Source organism: Emydura macquarii, unplaced genomic scaffold, assembly GCF_026122565.2.
Source record: "Emydura macquarii macquarii isolate MOO-44397 ecotype Brisbane River unplaced genomic scaffold, CSIRO-AGI_Emac_v2 contig_2897, whole genome shotgun sequence".
Lineage (NCBI taxonomy): Eukaryota > Metazoa > Chordata > Testudines > Chelidae > Emydura > Emydura macquarii.
The window spans coordinates 53880884-53903484 of NW_027133034.1; the positions used below are offsets into that span (position 1 = coordinate 53880884).

The following is a 22601-nucleotide window of genomic DNA, read 5'->3' on the forward strand; positions in this document are numbered from 1 at the left end:
CTGACAGTGTAGTGCAGTACCAGTGATGTGGTGCTATGGGATAAGTGCTGTGCTTCATGAGAGATGCAAATCCAAGATTTATCCTCTCTCTTTGCTGATGGCTGGTTGAGAGGAAGTTAAAAAACAAGGGAAAACCATGGAGCCCTGGCTAACATTCCCTATTTCAGAAGTAGAGGTTTTCACAAATGAGTGGCTATTGACGAGAGCATTAGGGCTTCCTGTATTTGCCAGTACAGTTTCTACTTTACAGTACCTAATTCATTATTTTGTAAAGGGTATGCAATGGTTTGAGTGTAAATCATCTGCAAAGTGCAGAATGTCCTGAACACCCAATGCGGACAGTGGGTTCTTATATTCAAATCCTGGCCCCACTGAAGTCAATGTAAAGCTCTCACTGAATTCATTAAGCCCTGGATTTTACCCTTTATATAAAACAGTTTTACATTATGTAAAACCACATTAAAATGAGTTGTTACATCCCTAATTAAAAAAATCCATTTCAAGATTCTTTTGCATTGGATTAATTTAAAATATTTGGAGTGCATGTGGTAGATTTTAATTCCATGAAAGTCAGAAGTTTAACACTGGTTACAGAGTAAGGTTTTATGTATACTATATTTTGAATCTGACTTCAGATTTTTTAGGTATTATCCATAAACCCCAAATTAATATGTTTACATTTGTAAGGTAGAAGTAGTTCCTTGGGAAAAGTTTTGATTAAATGAAATAGGAAAAAATTTGGCTGGATTTCAAAATGAGCTGAAGGTCTCTCTCATTTTAAATGGTCAGCTGCAGCTGTTCCAAATGACAAGGAATAATGTGTTTCACTCCTGGCTTTATGAGGTACACTTAAAAAAAGCTTAGCTAAGTAATGAAGTGGGTGGTTAGCCTTTCACTTCTGGAGATGAGTTCAAACCTGGTTAGGTCACAAGTGAAAATTAATTTGAAAGTGTTAATATAGCTGCCCTGGAATGGCTTTTCATGTCATTAACTGCCTGCTTCTACATGGTGTTCAGCACCTTATGGAGAGTGCAGAATGCCCTTAACACTCAGTGCAGTTGTTGGGCTTTACTGGTACTCAGCACCTCATAGGAGTAGGCCCTGTAACAGCATGTAATCTAGTTCAATGGACAGTCTGATTTAAGGATAAACCATCTATTGAAATAGCAGGTTAGGACTTGGAGGCATTGGTTAGAGATGCCTGAAAAGTATGTCTATCTTTTCCTAGTTAAATTTAAGTTTCTTGTCCTTACCTTTAGGTCCTTCATAATTTGACTCCTTCCTGCTCTTGTTGTGTCAACCTCCCTCAACTCCTCCACTCTAGCCTCATGCACCTGTGTGTAAGCATGTCATGCAACCATCTCTGGGCCTTCTTCCATGCTGTCCTTTATTCATGAAACATCCTTCCTGAACTCATCCGTAAGCCACCAAGCCTCTCCTTATTAACACCCATCTCTGCTGTGATGCCTATAAGGAATCAGCCACTTGTTATTGGAGGAACAAACTGGAGAGTTGACACTTTGTATAATTATTTTAAAAAAGTGTTATTTTACATACACACACACACTCTCTAACTCTTAATATATATTTAATTATATCCTTTTCCCCCACCCTTCATATTTCACTTAGCTTCTAATCTCCTAGGAGCAGGAACTGTGTTTTTTGTGTGTGTTTGTACAGCAGCTAGTATAATGTCTGGCTTGATACTAATTAGGGACTGTGGGCACTACTGTAGTATAAATATTATCTAATAATAGCTGGTGCTTCAGTTCCAGGAAGACACAAATTCACCCCTAAAGTAAAATAATTTATTTTTCTTGCGGCATTTTTCTGACACTATAATAAAATGTAATAAATTGTCATGGCTAGTTTTCTGTTGTACAGAGTCCCAGATTACACAGTCTGAGCAGAACTAGCATTTCTGGCTGGGTTCCTATGCTCCTTGAGCCAAATTCAGAGCTTGGATTAACAAGATTGGAGTAAATAAGTTTTGAATTTGGCCCTGTGTCTCAAGTAGTATTTTTTTTTCATAGTCATAGCAGAGATTCCAAAGTCTTAAAGGATCCTGATGGGTTGTGGTTTTACATAAATGCTATTTCCCTCCAGATTATAGATTACAGATATGCTTTCATTTGTATTACACAGCTGAAATAACCAAACAAATAAGCAAAATATATTTACTGGATTTCATCCATCTGTCAGTCGTTGATGCTGGTGAATTTTTCTTTTCAGCTATATCTTTCCTTTTTCTTTTGAGCCTGTTTACTCTGGTGTAAGGGGGTCTCATGTTTTGACTGTACAGTGGAGCAAACAACTTTAGTATAAAATGCATGAAACGGGCTTGTAAGCTTTAAAAACAAAGTACTCGTTGGGATTTTTTTTCTATTTAAAAAGTCATAGCTTTAAAAAAAATCCATTTCAGGTTGTACAACAAACACAGGTTTTGGTATTTCAGGTATTTCTACTACTATTTCTCCAAAACCTAGATAGTTTTAATACAAGTAAATGTTTCCACCATTGACCCAAAAAACAAAGTGTGCAATAAAATACTTCTTTAATCCCTCACCATAACTATCTTGCACAGGCCCTTAAATCACCAACAATAATTTAAACATTAAAACTAATTTAAAAAACAACCCGTTTTAAAAACACCACATTTTGCAGAGTAAAAATCCCAATAGCAACAAAATACTTTTCAATAAACCCACACTTATCTCTAGCATAGGCCCCTAACTCACAATTTAAACATTAAAATAAAATTTTTAAAGCATTTTAAAAACACACATGCATTTAAAAGCCAATTGCAGATATTTACCTTACACCACAGGGTAAAGAGATGCTTCTGGCACATGGTTATTCTGTTTTTCTCCCATACGTATTGGGGCCTTTGGGTTAAAGAACAAGCAAAATTTTAGTTAGTATTATTCCCTAAATGCATCAAACCCTATTTAATATCTGGTTTTTAAAAAAATTATTAAACAGTATTAAGCACAACTATAATTAAAAATAGGGTTTTGCCTTACCCTGGTGAAACACAACTTAAAGTTACTGTTTCTATGCTAAACAGATCACACTGCAATAAGGACATATGTATCATTAGTAAGGATAGCATGGACAAAGAGTAACATTATATAAAATATATTTTCAGAGTTAAAAAACAAGCAACATACCTCCTCTTGCAGTCCAGCAGCTGTTCAAGATAGTTTCTGTTATAAGAGGAGAGTCTCCAAAAAAGCTGAGGTTTTTATACCATCCTAATTATTTTTGTTTCAAACAAACTTCAAAGTCTGTAGTCAGCAGGTTGATTTGATCACTAAAACTTTCAATTAATAGATGTTTAAGAATTTAGATATCCCTCCCCAAATGTTCCCTTTTGTGATTTACACAGCTGGGATGCTTTTGGATTTTTTATTTAAGTTAAAATACATTTTCTTGTTTAAATGAAAAACAGAACACTGTAGGACCTTCTTACAGTATTAAATAGTAAATCACCATACACAACAATCCTTAATGTTACTATACCCTCTTCTGACTGCAGGACCTCGCAAATATTAATGAATGTCTCAGGGTGGTTTTTTTTTTAATTTTCATTTTAAACATGTTTCTTTCATGCTTAAAGTTTTGAAATAAAATGGATGTAGCACAATCATAGTAGACACCCTACAAATACCCATCGCATTTAAATGTTTGCTTGTTCTTACAGCAAATGCTTATTTTGTAAAAGTATGAGGGGGTTTGTGAACCCTTGAAACATTTCAGTTTTGGGTTAGGCCTTTGTTTATATTTGTAAATATATTATTTTAAACTTGTAATGACTTTGAGTTGCCAGAAAGACTGACCCACAGTATCTAGCGAACTCCTGGGGTTTTATTTAAACTGTTCAATAGCTTTCTACAAGCTCCTGGGGTTTTATTTAAATTGTCCAAAAACATTCTACAAGCTCTGGGGGTTTTAATTCTTTTAATATTAATCAGAGCTCAACATCCCCATTCACCCACCTTCTTTACTGTGGGTGAATGCCCAGCAAACCTAATTACTGATCACTAATACCTTTAACCCTGAAGGAAACAACGGTGGATGATCACATCTAGACCTGCAGACTTGTTAAAGCAGTAGAATCACCCTTGTATTTCAGTGGGGGTATGGTTAAACCATCAGCTCAACAAAGTGAGTCAGCTCTATTGTACTCAAACACATGTCTCAAACAACCCTGTTTTATACAGATTATAGGAGCTTTTTTTTTTTGCTTTATTTTAAACAGCCCCTTGAAAACAAATCAGGATGCTCCATCAAAACTTTTATATTCTGTAAGGGCCACAAAGACCTAACAAAAACACAGATAGTCATAAAGCCCTTTTCAATAGATATTTTTATTTATAGCTACCAAATATTATATTGCATGTTTGTCCCCTCACCATTCTCTAATTTAATCCTTTTAGATTTCTTACAAGTAGTCTTTTTCCTAAGCAAGGTTCTGTAACTTTTTATGCGGACCAGACAAACAATATAACATGCTAAGCAAGTGTCCTCTGATTCGGCAATTTTCATTAAAACACTGTCAGGGTCTCGAGTGCTTTGCACAGCATTTACCAAGGTCACCCCTTGTGCTAAATTTTCTTGAGTTAAACACCGACATTGTATTGCATAACCTATGGCAATAACAACATTTAATAAGCTTTCCAAATACAATTCGGCGCACAGGTCCCAGAACTTGCAGTTTATATCCTCTGAAGTCCAAGTTACACAGTCATGGTGCCATTGGCCTGGCATGCCTCTGAAACAACCCTCACAATCTTCAAAAAGCTTTTTCCTGAGATACTGATTAAGGACAACATAAACAGCAACACATAGAATAGACTGCATGGCTTTTTTACACTCACAACATGGCACTGGTTCAGTTAGTTCTATGCCAGGGATCCGCTTTAACTCCATAGAGCCATCATCCTTGGCATTCTCCTCAATGATTTGTACTGGTATTGAGCAGAAACAAGGTGGGCCCAATTCACCTTTGCTGTCTGATGCAACATAGCCTCTAGAAAGACATCATCGAGCTGTTGAGAGATTTTTCAGAAAAGAAACGCTGTAAGTCCCCCACCATTTGGTTGGTTTTTTTTTGTTTTATTTTAGATTTATGCAACCCCTGGTCGGTTCCTCAACCAATTAAGTACCATCCTCAACTGTTACTTCTTATTGTTCATTTACCTGTATAGTGTCTTCTCCATTCACCTTTTCTGCTGGTGACGACCAGAGGCCATCACCCTCGTTGGGCTGCCTCACAAGTGCTTGGGTCTTGGTTTCTAGGATATCCATCAACGGCTGGGCCAAAGGGCTTCCCTCGACTGCTCCTTTCTCCTTGGAACTATGCAGCGCTTTCTGCACAGGCAGACCAAGGCCATTGGAGCTGAAACAAATTCCAAAGTTTTCATGGGGGTGGTAAAGGAGTTTGTTTCCTTTCATTGTTTCCATGATTTCTGAAACGCGCTCTTGAAACAAGATGGTCTCTTCTGTGCAGCACTGAGAGTTCCGGAGGCGGTGCTGCCAGCCAGCCAACCATCTAGCTCCAGAGATTGGGTGGGGGTTCTGGCCTAGACCACTGTGCTACATCTATTCTGATTGGTACACGTTTCCATTCTTAGACAGCCTAAGGGGGGTTGAAACCCTCCCTGATTGGTAGAGGGTGGTGGTGGGAATTCTCAGAGAGGTCACATGGCCCTCTTCTGGGGTGGGTCACTCCATGCCATCACATGCCCTATTTGGTCAAATCTCCTTTTGGTGCAGTCCAAGGGTCTTAAATTCACTCTGATTGATAAAGGGTAGTGGGAGAAGCTCTCATGCCACTCCCTTACTTGTGGTCAGGGGGCCATCTTTACCCGGAAGTAATACCCAGGGAGTAGTTCTTAAGGTGACAGATGGGAGAGGGGGACAACGTTTGATTATTGGGAGGCCCCTTGTACTACTGTTGACCAGCCCATTGGGCCAGCTCCCAGCAAACTAGCTCCTTCCTCAACATGAGGGAACTGCCTGGTCAGTATATAGAGTATTAAGAGGGTGGTAAACATTACAGGGCTTCTCAAACTTTTTTTTTCTGGGATCCCCTTTGAAAATATTTCAGGCTGTGACAACCCACTGCCCCAAAAAGTGATGACCCCTCCATGCCGTGCCACCCTCCCTCATGTCATGCCACCCTTCTGCACTGCTGCTGGGGGTGGCACTTCCTTCAGAGCACCTAGCCAGCAGCTGCTGTTCTTTGGCCACCCAGCTCTGAAGGGCTCTGGCTGTCAGCCATGCACAGGCCTGACAGCCACAGCCCTGGCATGTCCAGTGGCTGACAGTTCGTGCCCACCCGCCATAATAACCTCGTGACCACTTGATGAGTCCCGACCCCCAGTTTGAGAACCCCTACATTAGGTGGTGTTCTGCATTGTAGACAACAAGCCTTCATGAAAAACATGTACTGTATGTTCATCAGACTAATACAAAATCTATTTCTGAAAAGCTAATTGCCAAAGGCAACACAGTACCCAGTTGCTTGAGGTACTGTAGTGTAGTGATTCTGCTCTGTTTATCTTTCGGTTATAGAATTATAACCTTTTAAGATGATTAAAAGTGTATTTTTACAATTTATTTCAGGTAATAATCACATGAAGGAAGAAAATTATGGTGCTGCAGTGGATTGTTATACTCACGCTTTAGAGCTGGATCCAAATAATGCAGTCTATTATTGTAACAGGTAAAAAACAGCAACAAAAATCCATTAAACTTAATAGAGATAATTTTAAAAAGAAAAACTGAATTAGATCAAATAAGGTGAACTGAAAAGCTCTCTTTTTTTCAGCTAGTTAAAACATGCAATTTATACCAGTTTGGTTATGCAAATTTTAAAATGGATCGTTTCAACTACACTCAAATGTTTGTCTTGTTACATTTGTAACGTGGATTTTAACTTTGTTTCAAGACTTTATTTGGTGACTGATGTTGGCAACTTGAAACAACTTCTGTACAAGAAATTAGTAAAGGTCTGATTCAAAGTCCATTGGAGAAAGTGGGAGCCCTTCTTTGGAATTCTAATGGATCAAGCCTAATATGCATCTCAAAATGAAAGGGTTGTGGTATTAATTTTCCAGAGTAAAAAATATTTGTACAGTGCTTTGGAGATGTAAAGCATTATATAGGAGCTAAAGATCTTTATGCCAGGATTATTGCAAAAGTAACAGTTCTACATAATACACTTCTAATACAGATTTTACTCCTCAGTTACTAAACAAAGGAATTATATTGTAAATAAAGAGAAGTACAAAGAGGCAGAGAAAGCATAAACATTTTATTAAGATGGCATTACATATTTAAGGCAGCAGTTCAGCGTTTGAACCATATCTTTTCTCTGATAAGACAGCAGTGCCATAAATACACTCTAGATGTAAACTGGTCATGTAGGACCTGATCCAAAGCTCATTGAAGTAAATTGAAAGGCTCCCATTAACTCCAGTAGGCTTTGAATGAGCCCAAAATGGGTGTAATTAGTAACACAAAGTAGTAAGTACAACTACTTTGATATTCAGTGAGTATGCAAAATAGGTGCAACTTGCAATGATTTGAGACTATAAAATGGACCAAATTTAGCCCTAGCATAAGTGGGTACACCACCAATTGAAGTCATTTAAAACTAGGATTGAATTTTGCTCTAGGAGTTCTGCGGATTGTGCAGGCATAAACTGAAGCAGAAGAGGGAAAGGGGTTGCTTTATATTAAGAAAAAGGGAGAGAAGAATCTGGCTGGTTGTTTATTTGGTCCATTAAGTCTGTCACTAAACATAGGGAAAAAATTGAAGTGCATGTAGGGCCAAATACTGCCTTTGATTACACTCATGCAACTGTATTAACTAACCTTTGTGGGGTTGCACAGGTGTAAAGCTGTCCATATAATTAAAGACAGTGAACACAATCCAGTAGGGAGGGAAGACATTTATTTCATCAAACCTAGACTGCGTATATAATTCAAAGGGCATAATAGCTTTAAAAGGTTTTTAACATTTTTTAATTTTCACAGCATTTTTAATGGAAAACTAGCACAAAATGCTTTTAGAGAATTAAATATTCCTCCTTCTGTAAAGTAGTATTTTAACTATGGAAAAACTTAAGCTGGAATGTTTTTTCTGAATACTCTGTAACTGTGGGAAAGATCTGAACTCTTTGCCTTTGCCACTCTATAGTCATAACTCACAAATAATATGTAAAAATAATTAGTGTTTTCCTGGTAAAGGTGCAGTAGTAATTCAGTGATTATTGGGCCCCTTTATCCAAAGTTATCTACCAGCATGAGTGGCATTACACACACAATTCTATTTCTATAGATACTTTGAAAAAATAAATATAGATCCAATACGTGGTCAGTGTAGAACTTCTAGTTCCTCTGTAGCAATTCTCTTGGAGTCAGGCACCTGAAGGATAGATGCCCTCAACAGAAGGATTGTCATTGTGATATGAGACTGACAGGTGGATGAGGGGGGGGAGGGAGAGAGAGGTGATCCTTTGAATTTCGAGGAATGGAAATAAAAAGTAGTATTGCTGCAAAAGGGTGACTGTACAAAATATTCGTTTTCCTGAACAGTCTTTGTATATTACCAAATCTACCATTTGACAGTTTGGTGTGTTTAAAATTGATTTAAAGATGTATTTTGTGAGTATCCATATTCTGGTTCTAATACACTTTTCCCCACTGTTGTGTTTTTATAAGATGAGTCTATAGTCTTTAAGGCTCTATGCCAGTAAAGCACTTACACATGTTTAACTTTAAGCATTTGAACAGTCCCATTGAATTCAAGCAAGATGAGCTAATTTTCTATAATGTAACTGAGTTGCAATAGGATTAAACATGTCCTTAAAGTTAAGTGTGGTCTTGAGCTTTGCTGAATTGGGGCCTAAATCCGGATGCTCAGACTTTTCTTAAATATGTTCTCTTTTTCTCTCCGTTTTAGGGCTGCTGCTCAAAGTAAGCTTGGCAACCACAATGAAGCAATAAAAGACTGTGAGAGAGCAATAGCAATAGATCCAAAATACAGCAAAGCATATGGGAGAATGGGGTAAGCTAGCCCAGATTTATGTAAGCATTAAGGACCAGATCTTTGGAAGGTGTAAATCAGTGTAGCTCTATTAAAATCAGTGGGTAATGCCAGTTTGTGTTCATTGATGATGATGTGGTAAAAGTGCAGTTGTTTTCTGAAAATGACTAAAGCTAGCACCGTGAGGTTCCACATACATGGTCATTCCTAGTGACTCCATGTTATATTTGCTCAGTTCACACTACAGATTTTTTTCTTCAGTTTACCAGCACTGCAAATTCAATCTAGGGAGTCAAACTGTGTTCTTTCTCGCTCCTACATATTCACCAGTAATTATTCTGCAATTGGAATAACAACAACTATTCTGTTAATGATACTTGATACAGAATAGATCCAGATCCCTGTTTCAAAAGTGTTGGGTCTGCAGGGGTAACAGGAGTCCAAACTTATTTTTGTCAGTTAAATACACCGAGGAAACAGATCTGTCAAGTTGGAAAGTGCTATGTTTATTTAGTAACTCTTCCGACCATAACTCAGCACTCTAAAGTACATAGTGTTACAAATTCACATCTGCGCATGTAAGACGCCCAGGGGAATTCATTCTTATCACTTTTTTCAGTAGTCCCTGTGCAGAGGTGCTTTTCTGCTGGGGATATTCCCCACAGTGCCCATGCAGTTGTTTTGTGACTTTTTTGTTCTGTCACAGCTGGGTAGGAGAGTGATATTGCACACTTAGAGCATGGACCCTTCACACCAAAATATAGGCCTTTCTCACTTGAGTTACAAGCCTCTCTGGTTGATGTTGTAATAATATCTTGTAGGCAAGACACTGGGATTACATTGACCCATAAATACTTAAGCAGGTCTGACATTCCATCCATCCATCCAGAGAGAATCTGACCCCCTAACCAATGAAAGTGAAGTTCATCTGATGCACCTGTTTATAGAAATTTTTTAATAAAATAAATATCTAGTGTCAAATTTTTCCCTCAGAGGCAGATATGTCATTGAAGTCAATGAGCTCTGTATGTGTGCATGTGAGGGCTGACTTTGGTCCTTAGCTTTTTAAATTTCAAAACATGAATTTTAATTCTGAAAATTGAATGAAAATATGAATTCTGCTTCTGTGAATACTAATTGTCGAATCTAGTGGAAAAAAATGAATACAGCTCAGTGAGAGCTGTCTGGAAGGATCAAATGGGATTATGCATCTGAAGTTTTATGAATGTCTACATATTTGAAATGCCTCTTAGGACCTTCAGGTTAGGGCCAACCTGAAGGGCACTATGGCCAGCATAGTACCAGCTTCTGTAAATGTGTCTGTGCCAGTCTGTGTTTGTGTGGTCTGAAGGGCAGTAGACAATGACTTGTTCAACTTGGGTGATAATTAGGATCCCATATAATTTAAATTTAACATAATTTAACACAGTTTGGCATAGCAGGCCTGTTATTTAGGAAATCTAAAAACAATATGCTCAATAAATTATTAAAGAGACTCTTTTTGGCACTGTGGAGAATGGTCTCTCTAATGAACCTGATATGGAGCCTAATGGGGGTTTCCATTATCCTGGCTCAGCAGGTAGAAAAATCAGATAACTTCAGTTTCTTATACTGATATTATAATATTAACAGAATATTGAGAAAAATATCAAGATACCAGAATGACCCCTGGACTTTCTTCTCTGTAGCTACCTATTCAGATGTAGGTCTGATTGAATATCAAAATCTTAGGTATAATGGAGCTGCCATAAGTAGCAGCTATAAACAAAATGGAAAACCCTTATATATTAGAAGTGTTCTACTACATAACAATGAAGAAACCCAACTACACTACAGAAGAGGGACAAATTGCATTAAACATAAGATGACCTTAGAGGACAAAGTATATACAACAGTTACTTATAGTAATTGTGCTTCATCAAGATGATTGTCTATATGGATAACGCTCTTGGGAGAAGCATGCCACTAGTGCATGAGCTTAGAAGCTTTGAGTAAAAAGTGCACATTGGGACTACCTACTGCTTTTCTCCTTCCCATTTTGGGTTCCAAAGAGATTGTATTGCCCCAAATGTCTTTTTTTAGTTTATACCACTAATTTAGGAATCACTCTACAAAAGACTGCAAAGAAGTGGGGAAAGTGAATAGGGAGCATAGATCCATGTGGGTAGTTATCTCAGAGAGTTGTAGTTACTAGGGTAAGTAAATGTTCTTTTTTCCCTTGGAGTCCCTATGAGTTCCAATTTCCCACTCTCGGGAGATTTACAGATGGGTCTGAGGACTGTTCATTGAAAAACGATTGCAGGACTGTTCTCCTGAATTGGGTATCAGATTTAGATCCCTAGTTTAGAGAGCAACTCTGTGTAGAGGTATGTACAGAGCTCCAAGAAGCACCCTTGCATATTTCAGTAATTGATAGATTGTGAAGGCATGGCCTAGAACAGAGCCAGAAGCATTTGGCATTTTCTTTGGTGGCAAGGCATTATTGATCATGCTTGCCTGTATATGGAACATATAATGCAAGGCTGAGTTCTTGCGGGATCACCTGTGCTGCAGAAAGTGGTATGACAAAAGTAAATGTCAGCACCAGCCAATATGCATAAATACTTAGATTCTGGTCCCATTGACAATACTAGTAAACTTACTCATATTTCAGTGTGATTAGGATCTAAGTTAGTTGTGAGATTCTCTCACTTACTCCTGTGCCAATTAGATCAGAAACTGTTAGTATCATTAGTTCTTTGATGTGCTCATACTGGCTTTCTTTATTTCACACTAGGTTGGCCCTGACTTCTATGAATAAATACCAAGAAGCAATTACCAGTTATCAAAAAGCACTGGTTCTTGATCCAGAAAATGACTCTTATAAGTCAAATATAAAAATAGCTGAACAGAAACTAAGAGACCTCTCCAGTCCTGTAAGTTAGCTTAATTAGTTTTTCTTTTCAGTGGGGTTTTTTAATAACTCAAATGAAGTTTCGTAGATATAGTAATCTTCAGACAATTTGTTTTCAGACTGGAACAGGACTGAGTTTTGATATGGCAAGCTTGATAAACAACCCAGCCTTCATTAGTATGGTGAGTGTATTAAGTATATTTTGTTGCTTTTAATTAAGAAACAGAATGTAAAATGCTTTAAACATTCACCCTTCTTCAACAAAGGAAGATGGTTTTAATGCTTATCATAAGCTGTATATTGTGAAATCAATTAAATGTTCAGTCATGCAGATAAACAGAAGAAACTTTTTAAAAGTTGTACTAGTAAGTGTTTTTCTAATTGTTGATTGACATTGTGATATTTCTGAATATTATGCATATCTTAGCTATACTGCTTATTGTAATGGCAACAACAACATGATTGCCAATAATCCAGTGATGACACTCAACTAACTGTACTTCTCATTCTTCACTGATGCAGTCATTACCACTACTAAGAAATCACAATAAGTACAAGAGATCAGCTTCTGGATGAAGAGCTGCTGGGCTCAAATACAGCCCAGCCAAGACCCAAGTAATGCTGACTGGCAGGCAGAAACACTATGAACTAGCTGGGATCAATTCCATCACTATTCCCTTCAGTTAGAGGCATTCAGCCCCCCTATTTGTCAAAATGGTGTGAAGCCTCAGCTTCCTGTTTATCTTATCATTGAGCTTCAGTGACTTGGTAGTGTCAGTGACTGCCTTACTTTCCCCCACCTCCTTTGGGTATGGTAAAAAAACTGCTGCATAGTCTTAGGGTTATGGCTACACTGAGTTTGACATGTGCAGCTGGTCCTTACCAGCCAACTCAAGCTAAGGGGCTGTTTAATTATGGTGTAGACGTTGGGCTTGAACTGCAGGGTCCCACTTTGCAGTGACCTAGAGCCTGGGCACCAGCCTAAGCCCGAATGTCTACGCTACAGGTAAGCAGCCCCTTAGCGCAAGCCCTGTGAGCCCGAATCAGCTGGCACAGGCCAGCCCTGTTTTTTTTAACTGCAGTGTAGACCTACCTTCAGTGCCTGGGTCAGGTGACTCGGGCTACAGGGCTATACAATTCCAGTGTAGACGTTTGGGCTTGGGCTGGAGCTTGGGGTCTGAGATCCTGCAAGAGGGAGAGGGGAGGGTCTCAGGGCCCAGCCTCCAGCCTGAGCCCGAACTTCTACACTGCAATTTTATAGCCCTGCAGCCTGAGCCCTGTGGGCTCAAGTCAGCTGACTGAGGCCAGCTAAAGCTGTGCCATGGGTCTCTTATCACGGTGCAGATGTACCCTGAGAGACCCCATTGCCTTCCTTCCAGGTGAAGACCTGGCCACAGTGCATTGAGATTTAGAAATTTCATAGAAGATAAAGTGGCCTTATATATTAAATTGATCAACAGGTAGGTTTAAAGAGAGAGTGTTTTCTGAACATGTGCCTAAACCTACACGTAAATCATACAAGGTTTGCCAGTCTGGTGTATTTGGTCTTTCCCTACTTACATATGTGCCTGCCAGCATTTGTATGTTAAGTACAACACAGGCACCAATACAGTACAGTGGAGACTGATTAAAACAGACTAGTCAAGCAGAACACCTTTGATTCACCTTATGTGATGTCCATTTTCACTAGGCCCCCGTATAACTGTGCTTCAGTGCTCCCTCTGCAAATCCTTACAGGCCATCTTTTCCCTGCAGAACCACACAGACATGGACAGAGACCTATTAGGTCATTTAGTCCATCAGCCTATGTCACAGACCTGGTCAGGTTCCAGCTGCCCACAAGACTAAGGACCCAGCTTCTTGGTCCAGGTGTTTTAAACCTCCCAGAGCTTGAACAGAGTCCAGCAACTGCCCTGATCTTGGGCTCCCTAGGCACTCACTCAGGATGCAGACCTGCTGTCCAGCACTTTCTCCTGAGAGCTGAAACCTGCCATCCAGCTGCCTGGCCCGTGTGCTCAGTGCTCAGCCTTCAGACTCCCCTGTACTTAGGTCTTGTTTACGCTACAGAGTTAGGTCGACGCAAGACAGCTTACATTGACCAAACTATGGAAGTGTCTACATTTAAATTTTGCTCCTACCAATGTAACTGCCCAGCTACGCTGACTTACTAACTCCACCTCCCCAAGCAGGACAGCGGAGTTATGGTCGATGTAGCTAGATCGATGCAGTGTCAGTGCTCAAGTGCTCCTGGGGAGGATATACACTGCTGGCAGAAGGAGTGAAGTGTTGGCACCCACAAGCAGTGTAATTAGTGCAGTGGCTGTATGCCTTCATAAGTTAGGTTGACTTAATTTTGTAGTCGAGACATGCCCTTAAACACATCCTCTCTCACAATCCCCCCCAAGGTGTGAGCCTTCGGTTTCATCATTTAACTCTTTCCTGAGGCATGTGGTTGTTGTGAAGCATGTATCACACAGACACTTTGCCTAGAGTCTTAACACAGTTGCTTTTTTACTAATCATATAAAGCACGAGAGAACCAAGCATACAAAATAATAAACCCTACAAGTATTTCCCTGCCTCTGTTTCCTCATCACTCCAGAGCATTCTTTGATCTAGGATTAAAGCTGTTTGGAGCTGCCCAGGTACCTTCTGCTCCCATGCATGGCTTGTCCTGAAACATGGAATCCTCTTTCCCTAAATCAGCTTGCCTCCTTTGCCCTTGGTCAGTCTGCCCCTTCCTTAGTTTATATGCCTCCTTCCAACATCTGACTTTCTTTGTTCTTTGGTAATTTTCCACTTCCTCCCTCCCTTCAGGTAACAGGCAACTTCTTCCTGCTGAGCATACACATTTAGCATATCTATGGACCAGATAAGAGTTAAGTATCTCCCATTGTCCCCAGCGTGGGGGATTTACAGTAGTACTTCATAATATCAACCAGAACTCAAAAATTATACAGACAGATCCCCAAATTGTTACCCCCTATGTGGCAGAGTAGAAGATAACAAGCCCCTCAGTGCCTCTGCCACTCACCACCCAGCTGCCTGGGCTGGGACAAAGTGGGACAAAGTGGCCCTAGACTGCAAAGGAGAAAGCAACAGCTGAATGCACCGATTAGAGCAAGCCAGAACCTTGCCTAATGAGACAAGCGGGAACAGCTGTCTTCCTAGCTGGATGGGATATATAAACCAGCTAGGGAGGAACCAGAAAGAGGTATGGTCAGGAAGGAGGGCAGAAGCCATGATGCTCAGTTTGCCTCCTGGCCAGAGGGTGAGCAGCCCACAGCATCGGGACCAGAAGGGCCTGGTGCGAGAGTGGGAATTGTACACACACACTGTAAATAAATGAGCACAGGTGATTGCACTGGGTTATGCCTGCGAGTCCTTTTTTTCCAGATGGGGAGAGACCATCCAGAGGACCCAGAAGGGCCAGGGGCCCATGGCAACATGCTACAACCTATCATTACAAGATTGCTACCTACGTTACATTTTAAATGCTTTGTCTAGTGTTGTGTCAAGCAATGATGTGTTCAGTTTCCCGTGTGAGATTATTCCAAAACATAACAGATGTCAGGAAGTTTTCCTGTTACTTAGTCTAAGTTTTCTCTTTATTTCCATTAGTACTATTTATACTCCCTTTTATCAGAGAATCTTTTCCCTCCTTCCCTCCCTCCTTTACATTTGCATACTTTTGTTTTAGCCATTGCTCAGCTGAAAGTCACATTTAGGACTTTTTTAACCTTTCCCTTCAGATTTCTAATAATTTTTGTTGCTTTTCTTTAAACTCAGTCCAGTTTGTTTGTTTGTTTTATTTTGTTCTTGTGTCCAGAATTTAATGCGGTATTCTAGATGCAGTCTCAGAGCGCTATAGAGAGAGACAATACTTGTGTGCATGTGGGGTGAGGGTGGGAGGCGATGTGCTCAAAATTACATTTGGTCTATTTTGTTGCCATGTCATATTACTAACTTGTATCTAATTTTCTAGTATCTTTCTATTACTGCTTTTCAGGTTTCATATTTGTTTTGAGTATCTATGTTTCAGATAGTTTTTCTCCAGATGGACAGTACTAGTTCGCATTTTCCCATCTCATGTGGTTATTTCCTGCCCGTACTTCTAAGCACTAGGGCCCACCTCCACAAAGGGATTTAGGTATTGCAATACCTATCTTTTAAGTGCTTAGAAAAATCAGTGGAACAGGGGATCCAAAGTCCTCTACAATGAATGGGGAGAGATTGCCTTAAAATGCAGTCCACAAAAGCCAGCAAGCTATGTGGAGAGCCACCTAAACTAGCTAGTGAGAGCTGGCTGATGAGAGGGGTATGTTCCAAGCCCCTCCTCTGGAGATAGGTGCCTAAGTCGGGGTTTCAGGGAGGTGCTTAGCTTCACTTTCAATCAACAGCAGGGAACCCCTTGCCTGGATTCAGGCAGCTTAGGCGCCTCTGTGGGGCCTCCCCCTGGTGCACTGTGGGCAGTCTGGCGCAGCAGTGCAATTACATCTGTCTCAGTTTCTCCCAGTGGGCTTTCAATAAGTCCAACAAAACTTACGTATAATGAATGGTGCCCCTTCAAGGCTCTACTTTATTTAACCCAAAGGCAGAATGTTATGCAAATAGGCCTCCACCCTAGAGTCTCAAGATGGAGGGGGAGGGGTCTGAATTAACCTTAGTCCATCAACCTCATTTATGTTCATGCCCCTTGTTGGCAAGGCCCTCTTGACCCAGAAACTTCTCCTGGAGTCAGGACCTCTTGTCATCAACTAAGGAAGAATCTCTCCTTTTGGGTCAAGATCTCCACACAGAGGTCAAATTGTGAGAGAACCTTTGTCAGAACAACATATAATTCCTATAATCTGGAGCTTCCATGAGGACCAGGTTCTGCTGTGACTTGGCATTCCTTCCTTTCAGAGCATCTCCCACCTAGAAGCATTTGTATAGGTACTTGATTTCCTTTCCAAGTGAGCTCCCTTATTGGCTCCCCCCATGACAAACATCTCCCATTGGAAGCTTTCTTGTTCTGGATTCTGTTATTCTCCCCATAAACCTTTCATTCTTTGGTGGTGTCTGATGGGAGAAGCTTCCTTTTATCATGCATGCTGCTTCCCTGCCTAATTAACTGCTACCCAGTTACTCAGAGTTAATTAACCCCAGGTGCACCTGAGTTGCCTCATTTCCCCCTTCTGGAGCTTGTCAGAGATAGGCTGAGCTCCTGACTCCTATAGAGGGCCAGCTACACTCTGGCAGTGCCTGAGCCATTTCTTGTGAGAATGTGTTAGGCATACGCCTCCCTCCATGCAAAAGGGGAGTGGTCATAGTACCCAATTTATCATTTTTAGCCTATGGTTAGAGTATTCGTGTGGGATGTTGGAGATTGAGGTTAAATTCCCCCCTCTGCCTGATGTGGGGAAAGGATTTGAACAGGGGTCCTCCACCTCTCAAGAGAGTGCTCTAACTAGTGGGTTATGGGATATTTTGATGTGGGTTGTTCTCAGTCTGGATAAATAAATAGTCAGAGGGTCACAGAGCGGATGTGAGAATATGTCATAGCCCCCTGGTTCAGGCACCATCTCCTACTCCTCGATTTTGAATGAGGCCTGTTCCAGTGGCTGTGCAGATTGGGCCCTGCAGGAAAGATAGGGCAAACGTCATCGTCCCTGGGTTTGTAGATCCTGCTGGGACTTAGGCATGCACATGCACCAAGGTAGATAGTTAGGTGCCCAGGGAACTTTTACTGTGGAAACGTAGGCACTAAATGAGTTTAGGTGCCTACAACAGTAGGCAGCAGCCAGGTGGAGGTTTTGTGAACTGCAGTGTTGCCTAAAACTGGGACTTATGCAGCTGTAAGTCCATTTGTGGATCTCAGCCTAGATCCTTCCATATTTTTTCTGTATACTCACTTTTGTTCCAGAAATGTGTCTCTCAGCATATTATCAATTGGTAATGTAATTAATATGCTGTTGAGCCCTCTTTTCATTGTGGACCAGACCAGACAGAACACTGAAAACTGACGTCTTGGCACAGCTCTGTGCTTTGTCATTTTTAATTACCTTTTGTTTATGGTCTTTCAGTAAACCTTCACGCCGCACAGTGCTGTTATCCAAACTGATTTGAATTAATTTTGGAGCATAGATCAGGAAACTAAACTTCATCTATTCATCTCTGAATCTTGCAACAACCCTGTTGCATTCCTCCGAGTTCTTAAAGAATTCCAGCTGGTGGATTGCAGCAGTGCTGGGCAGCCTTGCATGTCCACAGCAGCCCACAACACGTCAAGCTGAACATATGTGCTCTAATGGGTGCACAGTGAACATTGGAGTTCATAGCCCCACAGCTTGAAATAGCCTAACCTAAAAGAGAGGCCAATAGACATGGTCACGGACTGAGGTTTTGTAAGGTAAAAATGGTCTGTGACGAGAAGTAGAGTGAGTTTTCCACACAGCTTAGTTTATTAAATTGCACAGGAACTCAATGTGTAACTTAATTGGGCAAATGCATTGTCCAGACAATCCCCATCTGTTGTGAGTTTAAAATGTTCTCATCAGTCTGTAGCTAATTACATGAAGTGGATTTTTTGTATTGTTTCCAGAGGCTGCCTGATCAGTCAAATGGATTGAACCCAGAGCTGGGAGCCAGGGACTCCTGAGTTTTTTCTGATTTTTACCCCTGACTCACTGTCTAGTCTTAAACAAGTTACTTGTGGCTCAAGTTTCAAGCCTTTAATCTCCTGGACCAAATTCACTGCTGATATAAGCAAATGGAACTTCATGGACATCAAGGAATTACAATTGATTTGGTTTTCTGTGCGTTATTCCCCAACTGTAAAATGGAGAAACTATGGCTAATTTACCTTGCAGAGGTGTTGAAGTTAATAAAACTGCTTTAAGATGAAAAGTGCCAAGTATTTTTATTTAGTTGAATAGATCTGATGAACGTGCTGAGCATTTTATATACAGCAAATGTGCTTATTGGGTCTTTATGTATTTATTTCAGTTTCCCATCAATTTCTTTGAGAACTTCTATAGAAACACAATACAAACATTTAAACCATCTCATATCCAGCAGACTACCTCTGCTGCTGTTTAGATATTCTTACCTACTATCATGATGCCCACCCACAGCAGTCCCAAGTCTGTTTCCTCCTCACAGCCTAGAATCCATAAGCCTTCTCAGAAACCCGAGGGTAGGCTTTACCATGTAGAAAGCTTTTAATTTGTTATCCTTGCATATATCATTATCTAGAAAGTTGAGGAAAACATTAGGTAAGATTCCAAGCTTTCTCCAGTTGGAGTGATGAAAGCTTAACATTAAGAAATGTATCATTCAAAATTGTGGGTTTTTTTTTAATTTTTAAACCAGTAAGATGATTGCCCAGGTATCTGACACATTTTAACTTCTAATTTCCAGGGCATTGGGTTAGGATAGCTTTAAAAATACTCAGACTTCCTCTTTTTCATAGTTGATTAACCTGAACAGCAATGGTACATTGTAACTGATAGTCATCATGTAGACTAGGAGTAAAATGAATTATATTATCTTCATGTCCTTGAAATACATTTCTGTAATGAGTCATTTTGTTGAGGATCACGTGTCGCTAGAGTCTTTAACTTTGCTTGTGTATTGTAATACAAGGTATATATTGTGTTTCTCGTGTTTCCCACAGTGGTAACTAAATATTTGACTGCATTATGACTTGATTTTATCTATTTTAGGCAGCAAGTTTAATGCAGAATCCTCAAGTTCAACAATTGTAAGTATTAACATGGAGTATCCATGAAAAGAGATGCTAGTGGGGTCTGAGTGGGTTAGCAAAACAAAAGCAAATGGCAATGGATTACTAAAATTTGTATTGTATTCTTGCTATTATTGACTGTACAGCTGTACTCCCTATCATGAGAGCCATCACAGTTTAGTTTCCCCTACAGCTCAGTTAGTAACTAGTACTCTTCCTAATAACCCAGTGTACGCGCGTTAGCTCCGTGGGAGGCCACAGCGGCTTCCTACAGACAGGGAAATACCTCACGCTTGGCGAGTGAGCAGTCTTAGCAATCCACCCTTAGGCAGGGTGAGCAGCCAGTCTACCGCTCAGGCCCTCAGTCAGGGCGAGTGAGCAAGGAGTCAGTTGCTCCAACCCTTAGGCAGGGTGAGCAGCAAGCAAGGCAATGGCTTCAGGAGCAGTCAGGAGAGAGATTCTCCTGAGAGTGGCTAGGGAAAAGGGGAAGGGGAGGGGGACGCAGGCCCACCCATCTCCACTGCATCCCAGCCCAGGGCCCTAGTAGTGGCAGAAGCGGCTGCCACTGGGTCGGCGGGGCTCCTGCCGCAACACACCGACTATATCGCGGCTTCAGCCACAGGCCGTGGCTCTCCCTGGGCTACTTCCTCCCCACTGACCCCAGTACCTGCCTCTGTGCTGCGAGGATAGTCCGCCTGGGGTAGCGCCGTCAGTCCCTCTTCATTGACTAGGGGTAAGGCAGGAAGTTCCTCTTCAGGGGGCAGCTCCTCAAGGTTGTTGTAGGTTGGGAGAGGCTCGGCCTCTGGCAGCTCCTCCAAGTCCTGCCCCGCCTCAGGGAGGGGCTCGGCAGCCAGCAGTTCCTCCAGATCCGGCCCGGCCTCCAGGGGTGCCCACCACTCGGGCTGCTCCAGGGTCTCGGCCCAGTCCGGTGGTTCCGGAGCACGGGCCCAAGCTCGGGGTAGCTTGGCTCAGTCGTCCTGGCCGGGTTGCCTGGTCTCCGCGAAGGCCCTATCCAGTCCCCAGGTGCGGCCGGGGTTCGTCAGCAGCTTGGCTCTGGCCTGGGCCGCACATCTGTCTCTGGCAGCAGTCTGGGGCCTACTGAGCTCAGGGGCCTGGCTTTTATACTTCCCCTTCCTGTCGGGGCTCCGCCCTGCTGCTGCCGATTGGACTGGTTGGGTGGTCCTATCACGGCCCGGGTCCCTTGTTGCCGGGCAGACTCCGTGGCAGGGCGTGGGGTGGTCCAATCAGGGCGCTCGCGCCCTTCCTCGGGCTCTGGCTCCGTGGGAGGCCACAGCGGCTTCCTACACCCAGCAAAAAACTGCAGTTTGTCACTTTAGATAACACTGCAATACCAATGCTGTGTCAACTGTTCTAGAATGTCGGGGATGATGTCCAATGCCATTGGTGGCCCAGCTGCAGGTGTTGGTGGCCTAACTGATCTGTCAAGCCTCATACATGCGTAAGTGTTGTGATTTATATATAATTTTAACTACCTAATATTTGTGGAAGCAGCACTCTGCACTGTCGAAAAGGGACAGTGTTAAGCTGATTTTTAGCCTTTGCATTCCTGATAACCTTTGATTATTAAAAGTGAAATTTACACCTGACTTTCCACTATTTTATGTTTACTTTGTACACTTCATTTGTTCAGTTTGAACAAGCAAACTGACAGCTTAATTTCACTTTCTGGTTCTCATACACGATTTACTTTTTAGACTTCGCTCATGAAAAGTGCCTATTTAAATGTATAGGTACTTGTACATTTTTCTTTCAAATTGCATTGAACCAGCCTCCTCCAAAAACTTCTCAACTCCCCACAGCTAAAGGCCTGTTCCCTCAAGCCACATTCAGCCTACCCACTTGAAGAAAGGCTGTCAGAATAAATAAGCCTTATGGGGTGATTTGAAATTCAGCAAACTTGGTTTCTGTCAGACCAAGCGCTGCAGTGAGAATACCTGGCTGAAAATGTCCTGCCATCAGCTTCCTCCCATTTAAACTGGGAGGGCTGTTGCTTCAGGCAACTTGGTTGCAATATCATGTGAGGGTTTCCATAGTAGTCAGGACCCATGTTTAGAGTTTGATAGGCCAAAAACCAAATGGAAGCCACTGCACAGCACGTATGCAATGTACTCGTATGCCAAGCATACAGTTGGATTGTACACGAGCAGACATTTCCAAATAGTCTTTAGGTGTAGCCCCACACAAAGTCCGTTTTAATGGTTCACATTACAGGCAAGGAACCATGTTCTCTCTCCACCCTCAAAATGGCAACCTTCCTGCCCAGGGCACATCAAATTAAAACAGTCTTGGTAACTACTGCTACCTGGACAAAATCCAGAAGCTGCAGAAGTCCCTCAAGAGGTTATTCCTGGAGTAAAAGATTTCTTCCAGTTGTTTTCCCAGTTAACAAGTATTACATCTGTCATACATGAGGTTAATTTCAGCCAGTTAGCTCAATACAAGCCATAATCCTGATTAGACACCACATAAGTGCAGATCAATGACTCTTTTGGTGAAATGAAGTCCACTTGTAGAGCTGGGTGTTATCAGCATACTGGAGTCCATGTTATCTCACTTTCTCCCAATGGCCTCACATACCCATGCACAAAATGGGTAGCAAAATAGATCTCTGTGAAACCCCACATCAGAATGTCTTTAGGCTAGAAGAGCAATAGCTCTACACTGCCTGTTGGCATCTCTTGGAAGGAAAGGAGCAGAGCCACTTAAGAGCTGCTTTGTTTACCAACGTTAGTGTGTGTAGCTGAGTCAACAATAGTTCTCACCAAAGGCAACTAACAGATAGGTCTAAAGATTCAACATGGACACATGTCCGTCTGTCTCAGAACAGAATTCAAATAGTAAAAGCCATAACACCACAATTATCATTTTAATACATATCCCAGTTATGCTTGTTTTAGCCTTCGT

The 22601-nt window shown here is 41.4% G+C and overlaps 1 protein-coding gene across 3 annotated transcripts in view; it reads left to right on the top strand.

The window, feature by feature from the left end:
• SGTB (small glutamine rich tetratricopeptide repeat co-chaperone beta) overlaps nucleotides 1-22601 on the top strand; it is a 39781-nt gene that overhangs the window by 14863 nt on the left and 2317 nt on the right. For 2 of the 3 annotated variants that reach the window (XM_067569058.1, XM_067569059.1), the window contains exons 5-10: nucleotides 6631-6730; nucleotides 8975-9079; nucleotides 11835-11973; nucleotides 12071-12133; nucleotides 19657-19694; nucleotides 21052-21135. In XM_067569058.1, the coding sequence (XP_067425159.1) occupies nucleotides 6631-6730; nucleotides 8975-9079; nucleotides 11835-11973; nucleotides 12071-12133; nucleotides 19657-19694; nucleotides 21052-21135 (529 nt within the window). Of the gene's footprint in view, nucleotides 1-6630; nucleotides 6731-8974; nucleotides 9080-11834; nucleotides 11974-12070; nucleotides 12134-18533; nucleotides 19605-19656; nucleotides 19695-21051; nucleotides 21136-22601 lie in introns of those variants that run through there. The other variant, XM_067569060.1, reaches the window with a different exon arrangement.